The sequence below is a fragment of the Elephas maximus genome, chromosome 23 (assembly GCF_024166365.1).
Source record: "Elephas maximus indicus isolate mEleMax1 chromosome 23, mEleMax1 primary haplotype, whole genome shotgun sequence".
In the NCBI taxonomy this organism is placed as follows: domain Eukaryota; kingdom Metazoa; phylum Chordata; class Mammalia; order Proboscidea; family Elephantidae; genus Elephas; species Elephas maximus.
In genome coordinates this window covers 13,497,069-13,520,050 of record NC_064841.1, presented here as the reverse complement: position 1 = coordinate 13,520,050, position 22,982 = coordinate 13,497,069, and the positions used below count along the sequence as shown (strand labels likewise).

The 22,982-nt window shown below is 39.1% G+C and overlaps 1 protein-coding gene across 12 annotated transcripts in view; it reads right to left on the bottom strand.

Moving 5' to 3' along the window:
- Positions 1 to 17: 17 nt before the first annotated feature.
- Positions 18 to 22,982, bottom strand: part of PLSCR4 (phospholipid scramblase 4) — an 82,573-nt gene continuing 59,608 nt past the window's right edge. For 9 of the 12 annotated variants that reach the window (XM_049867747.1, XM_049867740.1, XM_049867743.1 and 6 more), the window contains 6 exons: positions 22,321 to 22,556; positions 18,794 to 18,836; positions 17,489 to 17,715; positions 14,633 to 14,794; positions 12,637 to 12,795; positions 19 to 11,343 (listed from right to left, as the gene is read on the bottom strand). In XM_049867747.1, coding sequence (XP_049723704.1) covers positions 11,296 to 11,343; positions 12,637 to 12,795; positions 14,633 to 14,794; positions 17,489 to 17,715; positions 18,794 to 18,836; positions 22,321 to 22,556 — 875 coding nt within the window. In that variant the 3' untranslated portion in view covers positions 19 to 11,295. Of the gene's footprint in view, positions 11,344 to 12,636; positions 12,796 to 13,742; positions 13,837 to 14,632; positions 14,795 to 17,488; positions 17,716 to 18,793; positions 18,837 to 22,320; positions 22,557 to 22,982 lie in introns of those variants that run through there. The other 3 variants (XR_007515126.1, XM_049867749.1, XM_049867750.1) reach the window with 3 other exon arrangements.

Below are 22,982 nucleotides of genomic sequence, written 5' to 3'. Positions count from 1 at the left end.
AAAAACTGTTTCTCAAATCATATAATTTCTTACAACCAACAGATAATCAGTTTTTCCTGAGTCCAAATTACAATCTGATGTTTTTCCTGCCTTTAGAATCCTCTCTCTAAAAGGATAATTAAAAGAGAGCTGATAATAAAAGGCATAGCTAGATGAGATAACCAGACCAAAATGAACTTTGGGAATGCCAGCTGATATGTTGTTGTTGTTGTGTGCGGCCAAGTTGATTTTGACTCATAGCAACCCTGTAGGACAGGCTGTAAATCTTTACAGGAGAAGATTGCCAGGTGAAATTGTGCATTACAGATTAGTAAGTAAGCACGAGTAAGCCTGTGCATACCTTGCTTATGGGATAATCCGTCCCTGCTCTTGGCACATCCTGTCTTTTAGAGTCCATCTCCCTAACCCCAGCCACCTCATGGGAACTAACCAAGAGGGCTCCGGAGACAAAACAGATGAGGAGAAAAAAGATTCCCAGGTTTTATCCCAGGACAGAAATCAAATGTCTCTTCCTAAAAGATTTAGAAGAACACAACAGGGAGTCAAGCTGAATATATAATGTAGAAGATTGGTAAATAAAAGGTTTCTTATGGCCAGTGGATGGTTCCAAACATGCTGTGTCTCCTTCCAGGGAGTCATGATGACTAGACACAGGACACAATCATTCTAATGACGTTATTCTTATCCATGACCTTTGAAATTCTTTTGAATTTCTCTCTCTAGGGGTTATTTTGTATGTATTCAATGGCATTTACTCAACATTCATTTGGTCTGTTTCCTGTTAGTCACTGCTGTGGGTTGTGTGGATAGAGTGGTAAACATGATACACAAGAACCCTGCCTTCTCAGAACTTACTGTGAAAAAATAAACCGATGGTATTTCTGATGGTGGCAAGTGCTGAGAAGAAGTGGAGAATGGCCCGGGGAAGTGAAAATATTTTAGACAGACTGGCCTGGCCTTTCTGAGAAAGCGCCGTAAGAAGAGAAGGTGTTAACTATCTTAAAATCTGGGACAAAAGATATAGGACCCTGAGTGGAGACAGAGCTTGCTTTAGACTTGCAGGCAATGGAAAGCCAAGGGAGGAGGGTTTTAGGATCCAGAGTGACTTGATCTGGTAACTCCTCTTTGATGGTAGACTCTAGATAAAGGAATGAATGTGGTGAGTGATTCAAATGAGACCTTAAGTTTTTAGCACAACCTCAATTTTGTAGTTTGGGGTGATATTTTCAAAAAATTATGTCCAAACTTTATGAACAATAGACACCTTAGGAGATCCCCACCCCTAAGGGGGACTTTAAACCAGGGCTTCAAACCATTCATTCTGGTTCAAACCACTTCTGAGAATTTGCATTTCTTCTCCAGATGTACTGAATCAGAATCTACATTTTAAGGAGATCCCCAGGTGATTCTTACGTATACATAAAAATTTTTATACATAAGAATTTTATCAAGATCCCCAGGTGGATTCTGATTCAGTATATCTGGGGTGGAAATGCAAATTCTCTCAGGGGTTCAAGCTGGAATGAACCAGTTGGAAGGTCTGCTTTAAATTAGCTGATAGAGACATATGGACACATGGCATCCATACACATTGTTTCCATTTCATTACTTTGCCACTCAGGCTTTGGGATCTTTGCATAAGTTTGTGACTCAGCCTTCATTTCTGATGACTTAATGCTTCCATCTAACCAAGGGCAGGGAACATGAGTATTTAACAAATCCACAATCCCCAGTTATGATGCCAGGAGCCACAAAAAGGGTAAGTTTTATGGCTTGGCACTTCTTATCTTTTTTTTTCTCCTCCTTAAAAATCAGTGCTTACAGTTGGCCTTCTAACCAGACATTTCTTTTATCCCTTGAGGGTATTTTGGGGTCAGTTTACTTTGATAGCTCATAAGGGACTACAGAAGAGCCTGTAAGCTTTCTTGTATAGAGCAAAACAAGTTCTGTTCCTGCTCTTCCTTCTTACCTTTCACCTAATATAAATGCTAGTATTTGCATGGTTCAGTCTTCTTCACATATATTATCGCATTCTAATTACCACAGTAACACAGCGATGAAAATAAGGCAGGCATCTTGAGTTTAATTTCACAGGTCAAAAAGTGGAGCAGCACTGAGCATCATCTCTAGCCTAAGATCACTCGGTTTGCAAAGCCCATTGCTGGACTCAAATCAATGTCTGGCCCCAGAGAGTCTAATGCACTCAGTTACACATCACAACGTCTCTGCAGAAAGCACCCAATACTTATGGGATAGCTGCTTCCCCACTCCCAAATGAACATTAGACACTGTTACAATTCAAGGGTCTGATGTCCTTTTGTTGTATATTTGTTATCAATGGTGGCAATTTGTGTGGTTAATGGAGGAATCTAGAAAATGGAGTTTACAAGTTGGCAGAGATAAAAGTCCTTCTTTCTCTTCAATAGACTGTTTACAGAAGGAGCCCCTGTGGCTTAGGTTTGAAATGGACACTGAAAGCAGCATTCAGGAGACAAATTTTCCAAAAAGCCTAGTTTAACACTGGTTGGCTCTACCCTGATGACTAGATTCCCACATGAATAAAAGTGGGATGATACATGGAGCAAGAGTCATAACAGTACACACACACACACACCCCTTGACCAGCCCATCTGTGTGTTTTCTTAGATTAGAACTGTTTCTGTGTGGTTCAATAAAAACTGAAAGTAGGCTTCATTGGTCAAAAGGAGGAAACTATGAAGGTGGGGTAGAATAAGAGAGGAGTTTTGGACAGCTGGATGGTGGAATCCAACAAAGAAGCTAAGTTGGCTGTTATAAAGCCTAGGACTCTCAGGGAAGAGAAATGAATATAGCCTTTTAGGATGCTTTGCTAGGCACTGGTGGTGCAAAAGTTAAGCTCTTGGCTGCCAATCAAAAGGTCAGAGTTTCGAACCCACCAGTAGCTCCTTGGGCGAAAAGACCTTGTGATCCGCTCTCGTAAAGATTACAGCTTAGGAAACCCTAAGGAGCAGTTCTACTCTGTCATATAGGATTGCTATGAGTTGGAATCAACTCAAGGACACCCAATAACAAGTGGCCATTAGCACGGGGATCTCTTTTTGCATCCTCCTCAAGTAATCAGTCTCCTGAAAAGCTCTTTTACATAGTGAAACAAACAACAAAACCAAACCATAGCTTGTCCAGCGGATTCTGACTTATGGCAACCCCATGTGTTAAAAAGTAGAATTGCTCCATAAGATTGTCTTAGCTGTAATCTTTATGAAAGCAGATTGCCAGGCCTTTCTTCTGTGGTACGACTGGGTAGGTTCAGACCTCCAACCCTTAGGTTAATAGTTGAGCACAAACCATTTGTACTACCAGGAATCTTTACATACATGAAGATATACACTACTCAGTGATTTTTGGAGTACCATTTGCACTTCGTTTGTAGGGCTGTCAAATTTCACAAATACAGGATAAGCTCAATTAAATTTGCATTTGGGATAAGCAATGAATAACTCTTTTGTATAAGTAAATTTCAAATATTACGTGGGACATGCGTTTACTAAGAAAGTATACGTGAAATTCAAATTTACCTGGCTGTCCTGTATTTCATCTAGCAATACTATTCATCTGGCTGAGACATGGATGAAAGCAAGGACGTTTATTCCACCAGGTTACATGCAAATCAGAGGAACCATCCTGGAGACCTTCGGGCAGCAGCAGCTGTTCCTGGCCTTGCCACACGTTGCCATCCCCTGAGGAACTCCAGATTCTGATGCAGCTCCTGTGGGATTAGGCCAGGGCCTGGGGATTTTTCAAAGTATTCCACGTGGCTCTAATGTGCAACCAGGAGGCGCCAACCCCAAACACCTAGCCAGTTGCCATCAAGTCAATTCCGACTCCTGGTGACCCCAAGCGTGTCAGTGTCTTAGTTATCTAGTGCTGCTATTACAATCAAAAGTAGTTGGCTATGGCAAACAAATTTATTTTCTCACCGTTTAGGAGGCTAGAAGCCTGAATTCAGGGTGCTAGATCTAAGGGAAGGTTTTCTCTCCCTGGCTGCTCTGGAAGAAGGCTCTCGTCTCCTTGAACTTCTGTTCCTGGGTGATCTTTATGTGACTTAACATTTCTCTTCCCTCATCTCTGCTTTTCTTGCTTGCTTGTTAATCTTTTTTATGTCTCAAAAGAGATTGACTTAAGACACACCCTACACTAATCCTGTCTCATTAATATAAGAAAGGAAACCCACTTCCAAATGGGATCATAACTGCAGTTATAGGGGTTAAGATTTCCTTTAAGCCACAAGACTGGGGTTACTTGTCACCACAGCATAACCTAGCCTACCCTGTCAGTCTATCTCACTCACCTCTGCAGGAATTTGTTTGTGATGTGACAATGCATTCTGTACTGGGAGTAGTTTGTATTTTATTGGAAAAATCTGGAAGCCTGAAAATCCTACTGGATTCAGGTAAACGAGTTTTAAATAGTGGAGTCTCTTCATCGTTGTCTTACACCACTCAAGTAGAAAACAACTCTGCATCTATTCCTTTATTGAAACAAGTTCGGATCACACTGCTTTGGCGTTCTTTTACATTTTGGGAAAATGGGCAGAAGACTTGGTTCATTTGAGAATCGAGAGAGGAGAGAATTGAACGGTCAGGAATTACCCACATGAAGGATAAAAACTTGTTGCCGTCGAGTTGATTTCCATCTCACTAGCGATCCTCCAGGACAGAGTATAACTGTCCCGCAGGGTTTCCAAGGTGGTAAATCTTTATGGAAGCAGACTTCCACACCTTTCTCCCTCAGAACAACTGGTGAATTTGAACTACCGATCTTTTGGTTAGCAGCTTAACCACTGTGCCACCAGGGCTCCTTGTATTAAGAAGACTCCTTCCTATTTATAGTCAAGTTTTGCATGGGCAAACCTCACCGGGGCACCCTCTGATTTTTCAGCTCCACCTGAGATAGTGAGGGTAAGTGATTCTGCACCATTCTATACACCCGTTGCTGCAGGAGAACATAGCCAAATCCTCAAAACAGCCTGACCAGGGTAAAAAAGATTTGTGTCTTCCTCCTGTATCTGTCAATTGGTGTCACTCACAGAAAGCGAGCAGTGAAAATGGCAAATCCATGAGCTGGTGCTGCCCCCTACTGGAGACTTTTATTCAGCTTTCTGACGTAGAGGGAAAAAAAACGCAAAAGATTTTTTTTTTTATTCCAATGACCTCTCTTGCACCTTTCCTCTGCCAATCCCTGCATAATCAAGAGTTCCTAAAAACTGTCTAATTTCTAACTTTATTTACTTATGTCTGTTAACATTGAAAACATTAAAACTCAAATTATGTTCAGTGATTTTTGGCTAAGACAGTTTGAGCAAACATGTTTACAAAACTTTTCAAGGAAAAGATTGTTTCTGTAATTTCCCAAAATATATTGATGTACGCCTGAATTGAAGAACAGCTGCCAGCACCATATTAAATGAGTATCTTTCATCTGACAACACGGTATTAGAAACACTGAACGCATTTTCAGAGAATCCGAAGTTCTTGATGCGATATAAGACACAGCGTATGTCATCTCAAATAGAAAACAACGTATTTAGTTGCAAATTACTCCCAAAATCTAGCAATAATTGGCAAATTTAAAATCATTTTAACTGCTATATTTGTTTAAGGTCCGTGGGTAGTGCAAACGATTGGCGCTCTACTACTAAAGTCTGGCAGTTCAAACCCCCCCAGCAGCACCTCGGAAGATAGGCCTGGTGATCTGCTTCCATAAAGAACCCTATAGGGCAGTTCTACTCTGTAACACATGGGGTCTCTCCAGTGAGGTGAAATTGACTCCACGGCAACAGGCTTTTTTTTTTTTTTTAATATTAAATCATGTTGTCTTGAATATTTCATCCTAAAACTCATGTGCTGTTCCCACAAATATGTCACACATCCACTTCTGGCAACGCTGGAAACTAGACAACCTTGAAACCCCCTTGTTATAAGACATCTAGGGAGTCTCACTAAAGTATAAGCTGTTTAAATGAAAAGTTTAGCTCCTGGGAAAGTAAGATTAAAAAGAAAGGAAAAAAGAAAGGAACACTCTGAACATCACACAAAGGCAGACTTCCTCTGGCTTCCATGAGGCAGGGAGTTGCCAATTGCCCTCAGCAAGGGAATCAGTCTGATTTCACCAACCAAGGAAAGGCGAGTGGTGAGGGCCTAAGCAAGAAGGAGTACTGAAGCTGAGACCTCCCATAAGGTAGAGCCTGCAAAGGAACACACATCTGTATAAAGAAGGACTGGGGAAAAAAAATCACTGACAGATTAATGGAGATTAAGAGAAAGCACGTCTAGTTTGGCCTGTGCTAGTAGGGAAAAATATCTTCCCTGAGATTCGCAAAGATCATCTGTCCTCATTGCTCTGGGGTTCATATTTAAAATATACACACGACTGTGGGTAATACCAAACCAAAATAAGAATGTAAGATGTGGCCTTCCATTGGTAACAGCAGTAGCAGAAGCAAAAGAAAACCTCCCTGGAGAAAGCATACTCTCAGGTAAGAGCTTGTCTGAGCCTCATGGGTTTGCCCGCCATAATCCTGAACTTGAAAACACATGAGGACATACGCCACCATTTTCCTATATTTCTCCTGTATTTCTGTGTTAACACACACAGAAATCAGAAATAACACACAGGCGAGAGGCAGCATGGTTTAATGGCTAACTAGCCTCTGAAAAAAAACCAGCTGTAAATAATGGCTTTGCTGACTTAGAGCTAGCTGGATGACCTTGTGCAAGATACCTAACCTCTGTTTTCTCATTCGTAAAATGGGAATTATTAATCTATCACATAGGGTTGATGTAAGAACTAAAAGAGTTAATAATGTATGAAAAGTCACTAAAACTAGAACTGTGCCTGGCATATCAGAAGCATTAAAAAGGGTTAGCTGCTCTTGTGGTCCTCATCATCAGTGTCATTACTACAGCCAGGTCACAGAATCCCAGTTACCTCATTAGGCTGACTTTTCTCCAAATGTGCCCAGATGCATAGCCATCTGGCCCGGAATCAAATCCTGAGGTAAACCTAGCAATGACTCATTTAAAATTTACCTGCTTTCACATGTGGCTCCTTTGTTGAGAAGCAGCAGAACTAAGAACTCCAGGAAATTTTAACAGGCAACAATTAAAACTATTTAATTCCAAGACATGTTTTTAGGATTTGATACCTACTTCCGGTGGGTTCTAGAGCCCTGGTAGCACAGTGGCTAAGAGACAGACTGCTAACCCCGAAGATCGGCAGTTCTAATCTACCAGCCGCTCCTTGGAAACCTATGGGGCAGGTCTACTCTGTTCTACAGGATCACTACGAGTCAGAATCGTCTTGACGGCCGTGGGTTTTTATGTTTGATTTTATAGCAGAGCCACTCCGTCACCCCAGCCCTAGAACCTCCCTCAACCCCGTCTCCATACCAGTGAATACTCACCACCAGCCTCCTACTTCCGGCAACCAGGAAATCAGCAGGGTGAAGGCAGGCAGTTGCCTCAGCAGGTATCTGGTGGGAAACTTGGCACTGGTCAGCTCTGTAGTTAGAGCCGAGGAAGAAAGCCCTCAGCAACCCCATCTTCTTACTCTTACCTCCTGAAGAATTTTAGCTTTGTCCTCTGAAAAATGGGATTGACATCTACTTTATCACGTGATTGTAAAAAATCTAGTAATATATATATTTTCAAACAAAATACTTTGCCTTTATTTTATGGCAATAATTTTTGTTTAGATTTGGGGTACTATTATTTATGTACTTGTTTTGTCTTTGCTGAAGGACAGAGGACTACCTGTTTATCTGGTCTCCTGGGACACTTAGCATAGTATCTTACACATATTAGGATTTCCATTCGTTCATTCATTCAACAAATATTCTTGGAGCATCTTAGATGTATCAGATACTGTGTGTACTTTTTTAATGAAAATTTATTAAATTGACCTTTGTAATTGCACTTAGCATGTAATCAGCTTGTGAACATGACTGTAAAAATACATGTTACCTCCAGCAGTTCCAGGAAGTCTGTATAATACAGCCTGCCAGGCTTCACTGATGAAACGGAACAGAGATGCACTGTATGACACTGGAGATGGTGCTAGTCACATGGCCCCTAATGAGTGTGTCAGTAGCTCACTGGATGCATGTCCATTAGGGTCCTCAAGGATGTGTCTTCTGCTAAGCTGCAAGTCTGTCTCCTCCACTAGACTGGGAGACCCTGAGAAGCAGTGACTGCGTATTTCTCATCTTTGTATTTTTCTGCCTTCAGAAATAGCAGAGTGCCTGTACTTAGTAGATGCTCAATGAAGTAGTTATTGATAGAATAAAGGACTGAAATGGATGGCGAAACTTTTTTCTTTAGGTTACTATAATTTTCAGAAACATATCCACCAACTGTGTTTTTATTCATTTAGTAGACAGTGACCAAATGCCTATCACACACTGTTATTCACCACGCTAGATGCAGTCAGGTAACATAGTATCTTGCCCCACTTGGATGAGAGCTGGAATGCATCTTTTTTTGTTTTTCTTTTCTGAGCTCTACCATTTAAGCAGCCTTCAAACAAATGGGAAATGTGTGCTCTGTGTAGGTCAACCAAGTTACGAGAAAAAGATCCACTCAACATTAGCTGTCCATAGCCACACAGCTGAATTCCATCTTAGTTTATTAAATCCAGACCCATGGATTTCCCAAGCTTGCATCTCGCAATATAAATTAAGTTAAACCTTGAACATTGAGAGTTAAAAAAAAGGACTGAAATGTAGCCAACTGTTAAATACCAATCCGGGCAGGCTGCCATACCCTGGAACCATACTTGGACTGAACTGAACATCTAGGTGGTTGGGAAATCCAGCTAGTAAATTAATCTGGTAACCATCTTTTTATACAATTTCTGGAAAATCTGTTTATTAAGAAATTTTTTTAAAAAAATGCATTCTTCAAAGACAGTTGCAAATTCTGGCAGCTTTCCTGAATGGCAGCCTGATGCTGAATCTCATACTTGTTATTTAAGTGCATCTTAAATAAATGAATTAGCAATAGCACTTATAAATAACTTAGTTATATCAGGAAGATAGTCACCACTATGAAAAACTACAGAATAGACTTCATTAGCTCTACACTTAAACAAGAAAGCAAGGCTCCTGAATGCACCTGATAATTAATAAATTACTTCCAAAACCCCTGTGATAAAACATATTCAAAGATACAACTGCAAGTCAAAAAATGACGCAGTACTTTACTATTAACCGGTATTGTATTTATTTAAAAACAATATGACGAAACATGAAAACACTCAAGTTTCAGAAAATAGTTTCCCCTTGGTTTACATCAGTCTGATCCATTCTATACACTGAAATACCATTGAGAAATATAGGAATTATAATATGAAGTATAGTATAAAAATACATACTACCTGGTATTTTTTTTGTAAAGAAATAGAAAAATGTCACTGTAAAAGACATGTTAATACCACAAAAACTTTAAGCAGAAATTCGAAATGTTACGTCTTATGCTAAATATATATATTTTTAGTATTATGCAGCAGGTCTTTGAATCTATGGAATGCAAGAAAGTAAAAACGAAAAGTTTATGTAGCTAAGCTTTTTGAATACTGCTTGCCTTATTTTCTATATAAAATATCATATGTCATTACAGCAAACAATATATGTGTCTGTTCAAGACTGCAATTCCATTTCCAAATATAAGGCAGAAAAATTACTGTTTTAGAAAGCAACAGCTTTAATTTTTTTTTAAGTTAGTAGCTTATAAAAATGAAAGTTACAAGAAACTTTTACCATGAAGACAGCTTTTACCATGAAAGGTTGAATATAACTCAAGAATGAGGCATCTTTCTTTCATTTCAAAAAGAATTCTGGGCTAAGCCCCCATCTCTGAAAAACCGCAGCACACAACACTCAGGCTGTTTTAGTTTAACACCGAGCAGAAGAATATATTTCTATTCCACATATTGGCTGTGTTGAGAAAGAACACAGCCCAAGTCCAGATAGGAAGCTAAAGTGCAACAAAGGTCAGTTAATTGGAATATATTCACTTACACACTATGCTTGTAGTTAATACAAACAATTACAACTGGTAAGGTTATTTGGCACTGTATAGATCCTATATAATCTTGATTGATAAGCCCGGGATCATGGAGAAATAGTATGACTGCTCTGTTTTGTTTTCTTCTTGGGACAGATACAGATTTCTCTATTATGTAAACAAAAAGCGGTGAAGCGATATTAAGCAATGTCAGAATTTGTAGTTTTCAATTTTATAAAGTGCTACACAAAATGCCACAGTAAAAATTTGAAAAACGGAACTCCAACTCTTGCCATCAGAACACACCGTAATAACCAAGGTTCTTCTTGAAAAAAAAATACGACTGTTATCTCCTTCTCTGTGTCATTATCAAATGAGAGACAAAGAAGACACAGGCAGTCTTAGAGATTAGTCCAAACTTCTTATTTTATATGTAAGGCATCAGTGATCAAGAGAAGTTAAATGTATTAAATGCAAGCTTCTTAGAAGGGCCCTGAGGTCCCTAACTGCTCAGAGATTTTGCTAGAGTATGGTCAGCTCTTTTCCTGATAGTCTGATCCTGTTTCCATATATAGACAGCTCCTGATTGTCCTTGATAATGAATGAGGGAATGTGCATGGGAAATATAAATCTTACGATAAAAAATAATCCATGTTTTATTTTGTAATACAATCAAAGTTGGTAAACTTTGCAAAGAGGTTTTGATATAGGAACACAAGTAAAATGTTCCGTGTACAATAAAATAAAATTTCTGTCTTCCTTCGTGTTTTTAAAGATGAAGAGTATGGTTCTTCTCATCTGGGATAGAGCTTGTCTTCAGTGACAGGTCGTACTGACTGAGAGGAGAGGGTAGGAGAAAGCTGGAGATGGAAACCACTTCCCTCTATTCCAACAAAGAGGCTCTAAAAAGCCAACTTTTTCACTCCCTATTAATATAAGAGCTCTGGAACTCATTTTCCCTGATCTCATGTTGACAGTGTTCTCAAGCCTTTGTGTCTTTGTTTCCTTAGTTAATGACTTGGAGCTTTTTCAGGGTGAACGCCTGTCTACCAAGTAGACAGATCTCAGTTGAAACGCATATTTATTTTGTGTTCTTGCACCCATACTCTCAGCCTACCTGTCAAAGCTAACACCTCATAAAATAATCTGCAAAGCGGAGAAGTATACTTGCAAATCACCGAGGGTTGACTGTAGGCCCGATCCAACTAAAAAAAATGTTTTTAATTGACGACAATTGTTGATTGACTGTGTCCCTCTAGCTTCCTGAATTTTGTGTTGGAGATCTTTCAAAATACATGAAGTCCTAGAATCAGAAAAAGAATTATGTATAGATATTGATCAATTAATAGGTGTCTATGCAGAAAACTTCTGTTTGATTAACAGTAATCTGTATACAGGAAAACATGACTAGAGCAAAATAATTTTTTAAAGAGTAATCAAATTTAAAGGATTATTAAGAAATTTTTTAAATAAGAGGACAGTTTGATATTGTCCTGTTTTTATATAAACTGACATATTGTATTAGGATATCTTTTAGCTACATTTAAAATAATTTACGTAATGTGTTGGTAGAAGTAATTCATGTGTCAACAATTTACAAAGCAGAAAAGTACTACAGGAATGAAAAACATTTTCATCATTAGTATTATATTAAAAACAAAAGCTCTACTTTTAATATCAAGCAATCTCCCATTCAAGCTAAGAATAAATAAGTCTAATAAAATCTTTATAAAGAGGATCTAATATGAAGAACAGCAATTACCAACTTGGAACTGATGGTGGCCAAAAGCTTTCCATTTTTGATACCGATTTACTAAATTTTCATTGCTAAAATGAAGAAAAAACATCCTGTATCAAATTTATCAACTGCTATTGGAAACCCTGGTGGCATAGTGGTTAAGTGCTACAGCTGCTGACCAAAAGGTCGGCAGTTCAAATCCGCCAGGCACTCCTTGGAAACTCTGTGGGGCAGTCTACTCTGTCCTATAGGGTCGCTACGAGTCGGAATCGACTTGGCGGCAACAAATTTGGTTCGGTTTTAGGATGTTTTAATTAGGTTATGAAGGTAAATATTATCATTGTTATTTATATAATATTCTTACATATTTAAGAACATTAACCATAAAGCTTTCAGGAGAGGCCAGTGGAATTCTGACAAATTTAAGGATGGCCCACCACCAAGGTATACACTGATGGCAAGACAATAAGGAGGAGCGGGAAGGAAACCAGCTTTGGAATTACTTTATTTCACTAAGGAACCATAAGATAGGCATTTTTAAGTGGTGAGAATGACCAACAGCATGCAACGATGAGAGTTACCGTTCACTAGATGCATAACACGTTCCAAGCACTCTGCTGGCCACTTTGCATATATGATAGCTAACATTCATAACTCTGAAAAATAAGGGTTTTCATCCCTATTTCATGGATGAGGAGACTGAGGCTTGCAGATGAAGCACTTTGCAAAAGCCATGTAACTAGGAAGTGGCACAGCCAGGAAGTGTTGAAGTTCCAAAGTTCCCTTCCCGCTATGCCACAACTGCTTCTCAGCAGAAAGAACAGTTCCTTCAGGATAACTCAAAAGGAAGAAGCTTACAATGAGGAAGCAGGCTCCGAAGATCATGGCTTTCATCTTTACATCCAGGTCTAACGGGAAGTGAATGTCAAAGTGGTCAGCATCTGCCATGGCTGATAACAAACCGTTCCACTTCCTAGTAATATCACCGAGGGTAAACATACCATCGAGGGATGTGATCTAGAAAGACAAGAACGGGGCTGTATGACCATTGAAAGTTACTAAAATACATTTTATTCTTCTATTTAGAAGCAGTTGACCCTGAAATAGCATAAATAGAGTGCAGGGAAAGGCTACATAATTACATAATTTCAAATGAGAACCTTAGGCTAGGAAAAGTTAGGTGTCTTCCAATTGATTAATACCTGAGCTGGGATGAATCTTGCTAGTCTCAGGCCAATGCTCTTTCTTCATCCTAAAGTGAGTCATGGAGGGGAGCTGGCTGGAGGAACTGTAATTTGAATTGATTCTTAAATTCTATTTGATATGGCCAGGGGTTGGGACTGGAGACCATGGGAGTCTCTTCCATTCTAAAGACCCACTACAGAAAAGAAGAGAGCCCTGGCACTGTCGCTTCATAAATTCCATATGATCATTCATGTTTTCAGGGGCCAAAATCACCCTGTCTTCTTTAAGGTATCCCAGGACACCAAAGAGTTCAGCTTCTAAAACAGAGACCCTGACCCTAGCCACAGCACAAATACCCAAATGCTAATTCCCAGTGTCACATGGTGAGGGGAACGATCCCCTTCCTCCCCACAATTTGGCTTATCTACAATTTCTATTTCTCGTCAATTGCCTTTTATTAAATGAGCAATGACTAAGGAGGCTGGATGATACAAGCAGTTTGTGACTGGCTGGTAATCTAAAGGCTGGTTGTTTGGACCTCCACCCCAGCCCACAGAAGAAAGGTCTGGCAAACTGTTTCTATAAAGTTTATAGCCAAGAAAACCCAATGGAGCAGTTATACTCTGTGACACATAGGATCACCATGAATTGCAATCGATTTGATGGTAACAGTTTTTATTTTTTAATGATATGATAAAGTAAATTTAGAACTGAGGAAAGTTTATAGGATGCCACAGGAAATATGTGAATCAGCAATTTTCGTACATGATGAGCCTTACCGGATTACAAGACATCCAGAAAGGAACCTTAAAAATATTTCTAGATGTATCCTTTATCAGACTCGTAGAGTAATGAAGAATCATTTTGTAGCCACTGAGATAAAGACAAAATGGAAGTGTTTTCACTTTTTGAGAAAATACTATAATATGTTCTTTTCTGAGTTTTATCCACGTTATCGTTGTCATCCTATTTCTGAGGAAGGAGAGAGATGTTTATCCTACAACTAAGCAGCCTGCACAGTCTCAGGAGTGCTCCATGGGTTCTGTGATCAAGTATAGAAAGGTCTGACAATTCTGTACCAATATTCCCAACCTCAGACTCTTTGGCAAAAATGATTAATTAAATGCAGCCAAATTTAAACTAAAGGATAAGGTCTGGCTATTTACTCTCAGAAGGCTTAATGTTTTAAATGGTTTCTTGCTCTTTCCATCTTTATTAAGCAGTGAGATCATAATAAAGGAGCTCACATTTTAGAAATCAAGCAACCCATGAACAGTAATCTGAAACTCATTTAATGTCAACTGGTTCCCTCTCCTCGTTTTACTTTACCCATTTTATAAGTGATTTTGTAAACCACATTTAATTCACATGGAAAAAAAAATCTAAAATCAAATCATTCTGAGGTCTATTAGTGTGTGTAAGGAAATACTAGATTAAGATTCCAAAAAACCAAATCCATTGCTGTCAAGTCTAATCCCAACTCATAGCGACCCTATAGGACAGAGTAGAACTGCCCCATAGGGTTTCCAAGGCTGTAAATCTTTTCCGAAGCAGACTGCTGCATCTTTCTCCCATGGTGTGGCTGGTGGGTTCTAACTGCCTACCTTTCGGTTAGCAGCCAAGCACTGAACCACTGTGTCACAAGGGCTCCAGATTAAGTTTAGGTTACCTCAAAAACAGAATCAGAACCACAGCCATAGGTTGCGCACGGCCCAAGCACTCCCATCACATTCTCTTTCTTCTCATTTTGGATGCTGTAAACGGCCCTGCACAGGTTCCAGTGCTCTGCAACATAGCCAATGGATACGCCAGGAGGACACTGTACCTCCAGCTGCAAATGAAGCCGGGACAGGGGCAGGATGTTACATGCGTGTATGTGTGGGTATATATGTATTGCACATACACATGTATACACATACATACGTATACACATACACGCATACACAAACAGCCTAGATGTGTTCTTAAGTCATGCTAGGACTAGGGAGATGATTGAAGAAACAGAGTCTTCCAGAGGTCTCTCTCACTCCTATATGACTTGCTGAGTGTGCCAAGAACGCAAAGACCAGACCACTCTTTCCTAGGTTATTTCTTAGGGTTGTATTTGCAGACAGCCCTCTTGAGGGATGAGGTCATGTCTCCCTTCAGGACAAAGTAGGACTGATTAATTACTGCTTGCTATAAAATGGCCAGTTGCTTAAGGTCAGCATGCCTAAGCTGCATAGATAGTGGTCACCTGGATTCCTCCATGTTGACCCTGTAGGACTTGGAGTCATGGGAACTGATATAAACACAATGATGCTCAAATCGGTTGCTGTGCCATGATTACGTCCTTTGTCTCTGATCTCAGAGTCTCCTGTCTTCTGACGGAATCCATGAGTCAGTAAGTCAGTAACAAGCTCACATGCTAGCTTTTAAGTAGGGTGAAATCAAAGCTCAGACCTAACAATTATAACAGAAAACAAAAGAGAAAAGAGGCACCCCAAAACTGTGCACTGTAAAACCAACAGTGTGTATGTGTGTGTGCATGTGTGTGTGTGTGTACATAAAGCCTTTTTAGATTTACAAAGTATTATCTACCACCCTTTTTCAGTTTAATTATCTTCACAGTATTCCTTCGTGAAGAACTAAGGTCTTACTCTTTTATGATAAAAAAAGGGTCATTAAGATTACATTATTTGGTATAAGCCCAATGTAAAAGCTCTGACCATTTCTATGGTGTCATATCCCCTTTCCTAAGAATTTTGGGTCCCCTAGGTCATCATAAGGCAGAACCACTCAGCTTCACTGATTGTGAAATCAAGATATCATCCTTCATATATACATATACGCATACATATAAATTTGATACCTTCTTAGAACTAAGATCTCATCTAAATTGTAAAAAAATAAATGAATTTTTTTGAAGTTCATATTATAGTATACTACTCAGCCATAAAAAACGAATAAATTATTGATACAGGCAACACCTTAGATGAAGCTCAAGGTAACAACAGTGAGTGTAAAAAGCCAATGCCAAAAGCTTACATGTTCTATAATTCCATTTATATAAAATTTTGAAATGACAAAATTATAAAAATGGAGCAAAGATCAGTGATTGTCAGAAGTTAGAGAAGAAGGTGGTGAGGAAGGTGGATGTGGTTATAAAAAGGGATTTTTCTGGTGTGGAACTGTTGTTTATTTGCATTGTGGTGGGGGATACAGGAACCTACACAGGTGATAAAACTGCATAGAACCAAATACACATACTCACATACACACACACATACACAAATAAGTACAAATAAAACTGAAGAATTCTGGGAAAAAATGTAGATAATGTTGTGGGTCAAAGGTTGATTCACTGATTACTATATGTAGGCACAGTTCTAAGCTGTTGGTATTTATTTACCACTTAATCCTCAAAAGCAATCCTATGAAATAGGTACTATTATCATCTCTACTTTACAGGTGAAGAAATCAAAAGTTTGTAAATAAACTAACATTTGATGAAGGATGGTACTTCATATGTCATTTGAATGTTACAGTAATCTCTTCTGCTCATTTTATGAATAAGAACACCGAGGCTCAAAGAGATGAAGTAAATGGCCCAAATTTAAGTAGGTGGCATATCTGCCATTCAAACTCTGGTTGGCCTCTCTAAAACTGTTTTTCTTTTTTCCCCTGCAAGCAAACAGTCATAAGAGTAACCAAACTATCCAAGCCCACTGCCATGGACTTGATTCCACCTCATAGCAACTCCACAGCACAGGGCTTCCAAGGCTGTAAATCTCTGCAGAAGCAGACTGCCACATCTTTCTCCTGCGGAGCCGCTGGTGGTCTTGAACCTCCGACCTTTCAGTTAGCAGTAGATCGCTCGAACCATTATGCCACAAGGGCTCTTTACTTTAACTATACCAAGCTATAACTTCCAGTTCCAGAACTGATACCTACCAAGTATGAGACCCTCATGTGGCACTTAGTCTTTTCTAGCCTCCTTTTCTGTATCTGTGGAGACCTGGTGGAGTGATGGTTCAGAACTCGGCTGCTAACCAAAAGGTCGGCAGTTGGAATTCACCATCGCTCCTTAGAAACCCTATGGGGCAGTTCTACTCTGTCTTTATGGTCATTATGAGTCTGAATTGACTTAACAGCAACTTTTTTTTTTTTTTTTTTTAATCTGTAGAAAGGTCTGGGTTCTGATGGGTAGCATAAATGTTAAGTCTCTTCCAATTCTAACAGCATACATTTACATTTCAGCCATATCTTATCTAGAGATAAGCAGATACATTTAGATAAATGTACATGACTATTGTCAGTTTGCATAAATTTCTCATTCAGTAGACACAGTTAACAGAATAATGGTCATTGACTAAACACCCCAATTTGAAGCTGACCCACCAACTAGGACCTTCCTCCCACCACCTTCTTCCATCCTGACTGGCAAAGCCGTGAAAATCCCTACTCGTGTTGCTCCAGAAGGACCACAATCATGTCCTGAAGAGTTGAATGGAAGACACAATGGGTAAGACTTCTGTTCTCTGACCTCTTGCCTGGCTGAGGGACAACAGAAGCAACAGCAGGTGCACCTGTAGGGCCTCTGCATCGTCATGATTTCTCTGCCCATACAGTCTGTGACCCGGAGGACGAAGGGCCTCAGTGTCCGATAAGCATTCCTGGTGAAGTCGTCCGTATCTTCACTTACAATGTAAACCATCTGGTCCGAGTTGTTTTTAACGTCATATCTGTTATTAGTTTCAAAATCTGTTATCACTAAAAAATAAAACAAGAAAGCCCCCTCAAATAAGAAGCTGTGAAAATCATCCTCAAGAAGTCCTTGGGTAGCATTTCTTTGGGGCTTAAAGCAAAATAGCTTTTTAAAACGTTGTAGTGAAATGTGTACAAGCGATGAAAATTTATTCCTCAGTCCTCTAAGTACGTAAATAGTTTTGAAAATTTAAAACATTTAAGAAGCTCGGTTTAAAATGCTTTTTAAATTTTTCCACATAAAAGAGGGAAACTTTTCTAGAGTAACTGAATTCATAAAATTTTAATTATAAGACTTTGGTGTGAGATTATTCGCTGGACCATCAATTAACCAGCTCATGAAATATGCTACGAGGACCAAGGTCACTAATAATTCCAAACAGAAGAAGGAACCAAGAAAAGGCAAAGGCCCAGTGTGGTGACCAAAGGAACATGGAAAGCCGGGGCAGTACGGAGCACTCCTGTCCTGATGAACAGAGAACAGGCTTCATGTTTCCCTGGGCTCACTTCTTCTAACTTCCAAAGAAAGGGCACTGGGCCGAAGTTGAATTCTCAATACTAGTTCCAGCTCTGCCACCGACCAGCTGACTAGGGTACCCCTGCTAATTCATTTATTCTCCCGGGTTCTTCTTTTCCTCATCTCTGAAAGCTGACTGTGAAGGAGAAGGGATGTGTTAAGAGCAGGGATCTCAACTAGATAATAAATATGGTCCTTTTCATGTCTAAGAAATTATCATCATAAGATGTATAAACAGAGAACATTATACAAAATGATTCCCTTTATTAACTTCTTGAAGACAAGATAATACCAAACCAAACCCAAACCCACTGCCATCGAGTCGATTCCGACTCATAGCGACCCTACAGGACAGAGTAGAACTGCCCCATAAAGTTTCCAAGGAGTGCCTGACCTTGTGGTTAGCAGCCATAGCATTTAACCACTACGCCACCAGGGTTTCCAACCCAGAGGACAATATTTTCTCCCGAACCACTAGAAAATAATCAACATAAAAAAGATTTTGGCTAATGCAAATTTCCACCTGTTTCAAACAAATACTGCTGAAGACTACAAAATCATACGTACTTTCCAGAGGTTCAAAATGCTGGAGAACATGTATGTTGTCCAACTGTTGGGATAGAACAGAGTAATCAGAGAGAGAGAAATAACAAAACTAATGCAAATTAATATTAGAAAAGAAACAGAAGAAAGAGCTATTACAATAAATCCATTCATAACTAAAGATAACTTTATGAAGTAGATCGGAACTAATTAAAAATATTTTATCAAGTGAAATTATCTGTCTGTACCTGATCAGATGGAGATTAACACAGCTGCCCAGCTAGGAGAAACACTTATCCTTCAGCTCCATTGTAAAGGACTCAGCCAGTTGCCTAATGTATGACATTACCTACTTGGTACAGTAAGAACATCTAGAAAATACTGTGTTTCTATAGATTGTTCCTAGCTGCTCCAGCTCCCCAGCCTCTAACATGTCATCCACTGACTGAAATTGTTCAGGATGGTTTTACACAGACCAGCCAAGGAGAAGCAATTCTGTCAGTGGCTCAGGGAGAGCAAATTAGCCAGGAGGCCCTCACACAGGAGTGGCCTATTTTATATTACTTCACAAATAGTATCTCTGAAAGAGAATAATACAGTGACTTCCATTTGCTAGGGCTACCAATGCCAGGGTCTTCCCCAGATGCACACGTAATAAGGGTGAGGTCCCAACAGAGCAGCAAGCACCTTAATGAAATTAAGAGAGAGGAGAAGAAAAATTCTGAGATGAGACACCATGATAAGGGAGGTTGGGAATACCATTAGATAAAGAATCTTCATTTTATTTGGAAATCATTCCCAAGATGGGCAGTGTGACCGGTTTTCCATTATACTTGAGAATATTCTAGCAGAAGGGAAAAAACCTCCTTGAGAACAGACTGGTTACACTGTACGCAATTTTAGATCATTCTTAATCTCTAAACCCCAAACTCTGCCTGAAATACCGTATCTCACTAAATATTTGTTGATCTATTAATGAATGAAAAAATGGATGTCAAAACGAGTGAAATTGAAAGTGACTTAACTGGACATGAAGGTTTTGTGGTGTGACTGATAATAGCAGGGGACAGGGAGGACACAATCCTTGCTTAATTCAAAGACTTTTTCTGTATGAAAACACAATTGTGGAAGAGGGTCTAATAAACATGTCTTATAAAATTTCAAAAGTGGCCACTAAAATGGTTTACAGGCCCTTCAAAAACATTCCAGGATATTAAATTCTTGGTAAGAGTGCCTACTGCTGAGCAAAATATCCTGAAGTATTGATGTCCTTTAATGTGGAAGAAGTTTGCCCATTTAGACACCATGGCTACTCTGGAGCACGTCTTTGAGAAGCTGGTGGATCACTACCAAAGCAAAAACTCTAGTCAGATAATCATACTATGTTGGGCTCTAAGGCGTCCTGACAGTCCTGATAAGGATCCATGTAACTGGTGCATGAGATGTCAAAAAGACTAGGGCATATGAAGAAAATGATTGTATGTCTTCCACTCACATCCAAGAAAGCATTTCAACTAATAACATCCACACATCCCTTGAGTGTGTCCTGTGTGCTGAAAACGTGAGGTCCTGTATAAACCTTATCTCACTGACTATTCTCATAACAACCTAAGAAGGCAGGCATTGATAGTACTATTTTGTGGATGGTAAGACTGAAGGACTAAGAGGCTAAGAATGTTATTCAAAGTTGTAGAGTTAGTAGATGATAGAGCCAGAATTAAAACCAGGTTTATCCAGCTCTAAACATATACTTTATTTCTTCTTATGTTTACTTTTTAAAAAATCTACACATTCCTGAAAGGGTAAATAAAACCCATCAAATATATTAACTGGTCAGTAATAAAAGTTAAGCAACTATTTTTAAATATTTACTGTTAAATCTATACAGTTTTAAAAGAGAAATGACTTCAGAACATCCTGGATTTGGAAGGACGATTTCTGGGCTTATCGTCAAGTAAAGTCCCTAGTTGGTACCAATGGTTTGCACTCAACTATTAACATAAAAGAGCCCCTGTAGCACAGTGGTTAAATGCTTGGCTGCTTATCAAAAGGTCAGCAGTTTGAGTCCACCAGATGCTCCTGGGAAACCCTTTTGGGGCAGTTTTACTCTGTCCTATAGGGACGCTATGAGTTGGAATTGACTCAAGGGCAATGGGTACTAATATAAAGGTTAGCAGTTCAAACTCACCCAGTGGTGCCCTGGAAGAAAACCTGGCAATCTGCTTCTGTAAAGATTACAGCCAACAATACCCTATGGAGCAGTTCTACTCTGCAACACATGGGGTTGCCATGAGTCGGAATCAACTCAACAACAAAAGGTTTATCATCAAGCATTAAAAAAAAAAACTTTCAAAACTTAGTTAACTATAAACATTTTATAACATTCAGAAATAATGTAGGGTTTTGCTCCAGCACTTCACCTGAATGACGGTTTTTTTTTTTTTTTTTTTTTTTTTGATATTTTGTGAACACAACCTAGTAATATCTTTGGCTCATGTAAAATTGAAATTGTCCTGACCCAACTGAATGGATTTTTCGACACTGTAACACTATACCTATGATTTTTCAATGCACAGGATTAACAGGGTCCCTATCAATATAAGGAAGTGAAAAGAGAAACTTGTCAACTCTAAGGAATTGTTTACCAATAGGAATACTTGATTGACTATGTGGAGAGATAAGTATTGAATTGAGAAGTCCTTGTTCCCAATACAGATTTGGATAATGTATTTCAACACCCCCTTTCCAAAAAACCAAAACAAGATTCAGGAGTTTCTGAGGGGTTTCTAATACTAGCTTTATCTTATTTTCATTAAAGTAATTGTTTTGAATTTAACATTGGTTTTTCAACCACATCATTTGGTACATCAACTCTACATAGCACTTCAGCATTTGATCTAGATGTCTTGGTGGCTCCATAATATCTATGCCAAGGATGCATTTGGCAGACAAACATAGATAGCATGCGTTATTTGCGTAAATTTACGGTATATGGGAGAGAGTTAAGGGTTTGTGGGAGGGGATTTCTGGGAGTTAGCTTAAAGCAATACCCTCTGTAGGTCTCCTACTTTTACTTAAATTGTATGTTTTTGGGGATGGCAGGAGTGGCTGATGAACATTATAGGTGATGAGGAAAAGCAATGGGCTAAGGCATTCAGGATTCGTCCACTGTCTAGTGTTCTGTTCCTTTATGTTACTTTTCTTGATGTCAATTCTTTACTTCTAAGCAAATGACACTCCAGCTAGTAGTAGCACGGTATTCTTTTATTCTTATTCCTATTTTTATTTTAGCTGCCATCAACTGGATGTCTTCAATATCTTAAAACTCAATGTAACATTCTTTATAAAAGCCATACTCTTCCCACTGAGAACACCCTGATACACTCTGCTCCCCCTTCACATTGACACTACTATTCTTACAATCTCATAAACCAGACATCTGTCGTCACTGACCCATCTCCTTTACCCACCCTATTCTGCCATTTGTCTTTTCTTATTACATCCCCATGGATATACTTCAGATGAAAATAATGTGGATTTCTGTGGAATACCTGAGCTAAACATTCCAGACCAGGTGGGCAGTTTGGCATAGGAGTTGGCACTGGCATCCATGTTACTGGGACATACTGATTTGGCACAGGATATTTGCCAGGCTGATACTGAATAGGCTGGGTACGACCAGTTGGCTGATACATAGGGAAGGTACTTGGATGCTGTGGACTGTAGTATCCCAGAGGCAAGCCTCCTTGATAGCCTGCAGGTGGAAAGGAAGCTGGTCCAGGGGGCCCTGTGTGCAAAAACAAACGTGAGTATTATACGTTACTAAGAGTTAAATATATGGAGCTTAATATGACTTTTTAAACAAAGATGATTTAGGTCACATGACATATTCTTAAAAATAACAAGAGGCTTCATTTTCAGAAGGCTACCATGTACTAAGGTAACTTACAGATTGCTAACTCATTTAATACTCTCAAACCTTATGGCATTATTATCCCCATTTCACAGATGCAAAAATAAGCTTTGAAACATTAAGTAATTTATTAGCATCTCTATGTCTTACATTGTTGTGGGATTAGCATAAGGCTTGGCACATAAATTTTTGTTATTACGTTTCTTGTTATTGTTTTTTAAGACCACAAAGACAGTGTTGTTGTTGATATTGTTAGCTGATATCAAGTTGACTCTGACTCATGGTGGCCTTATTATGACA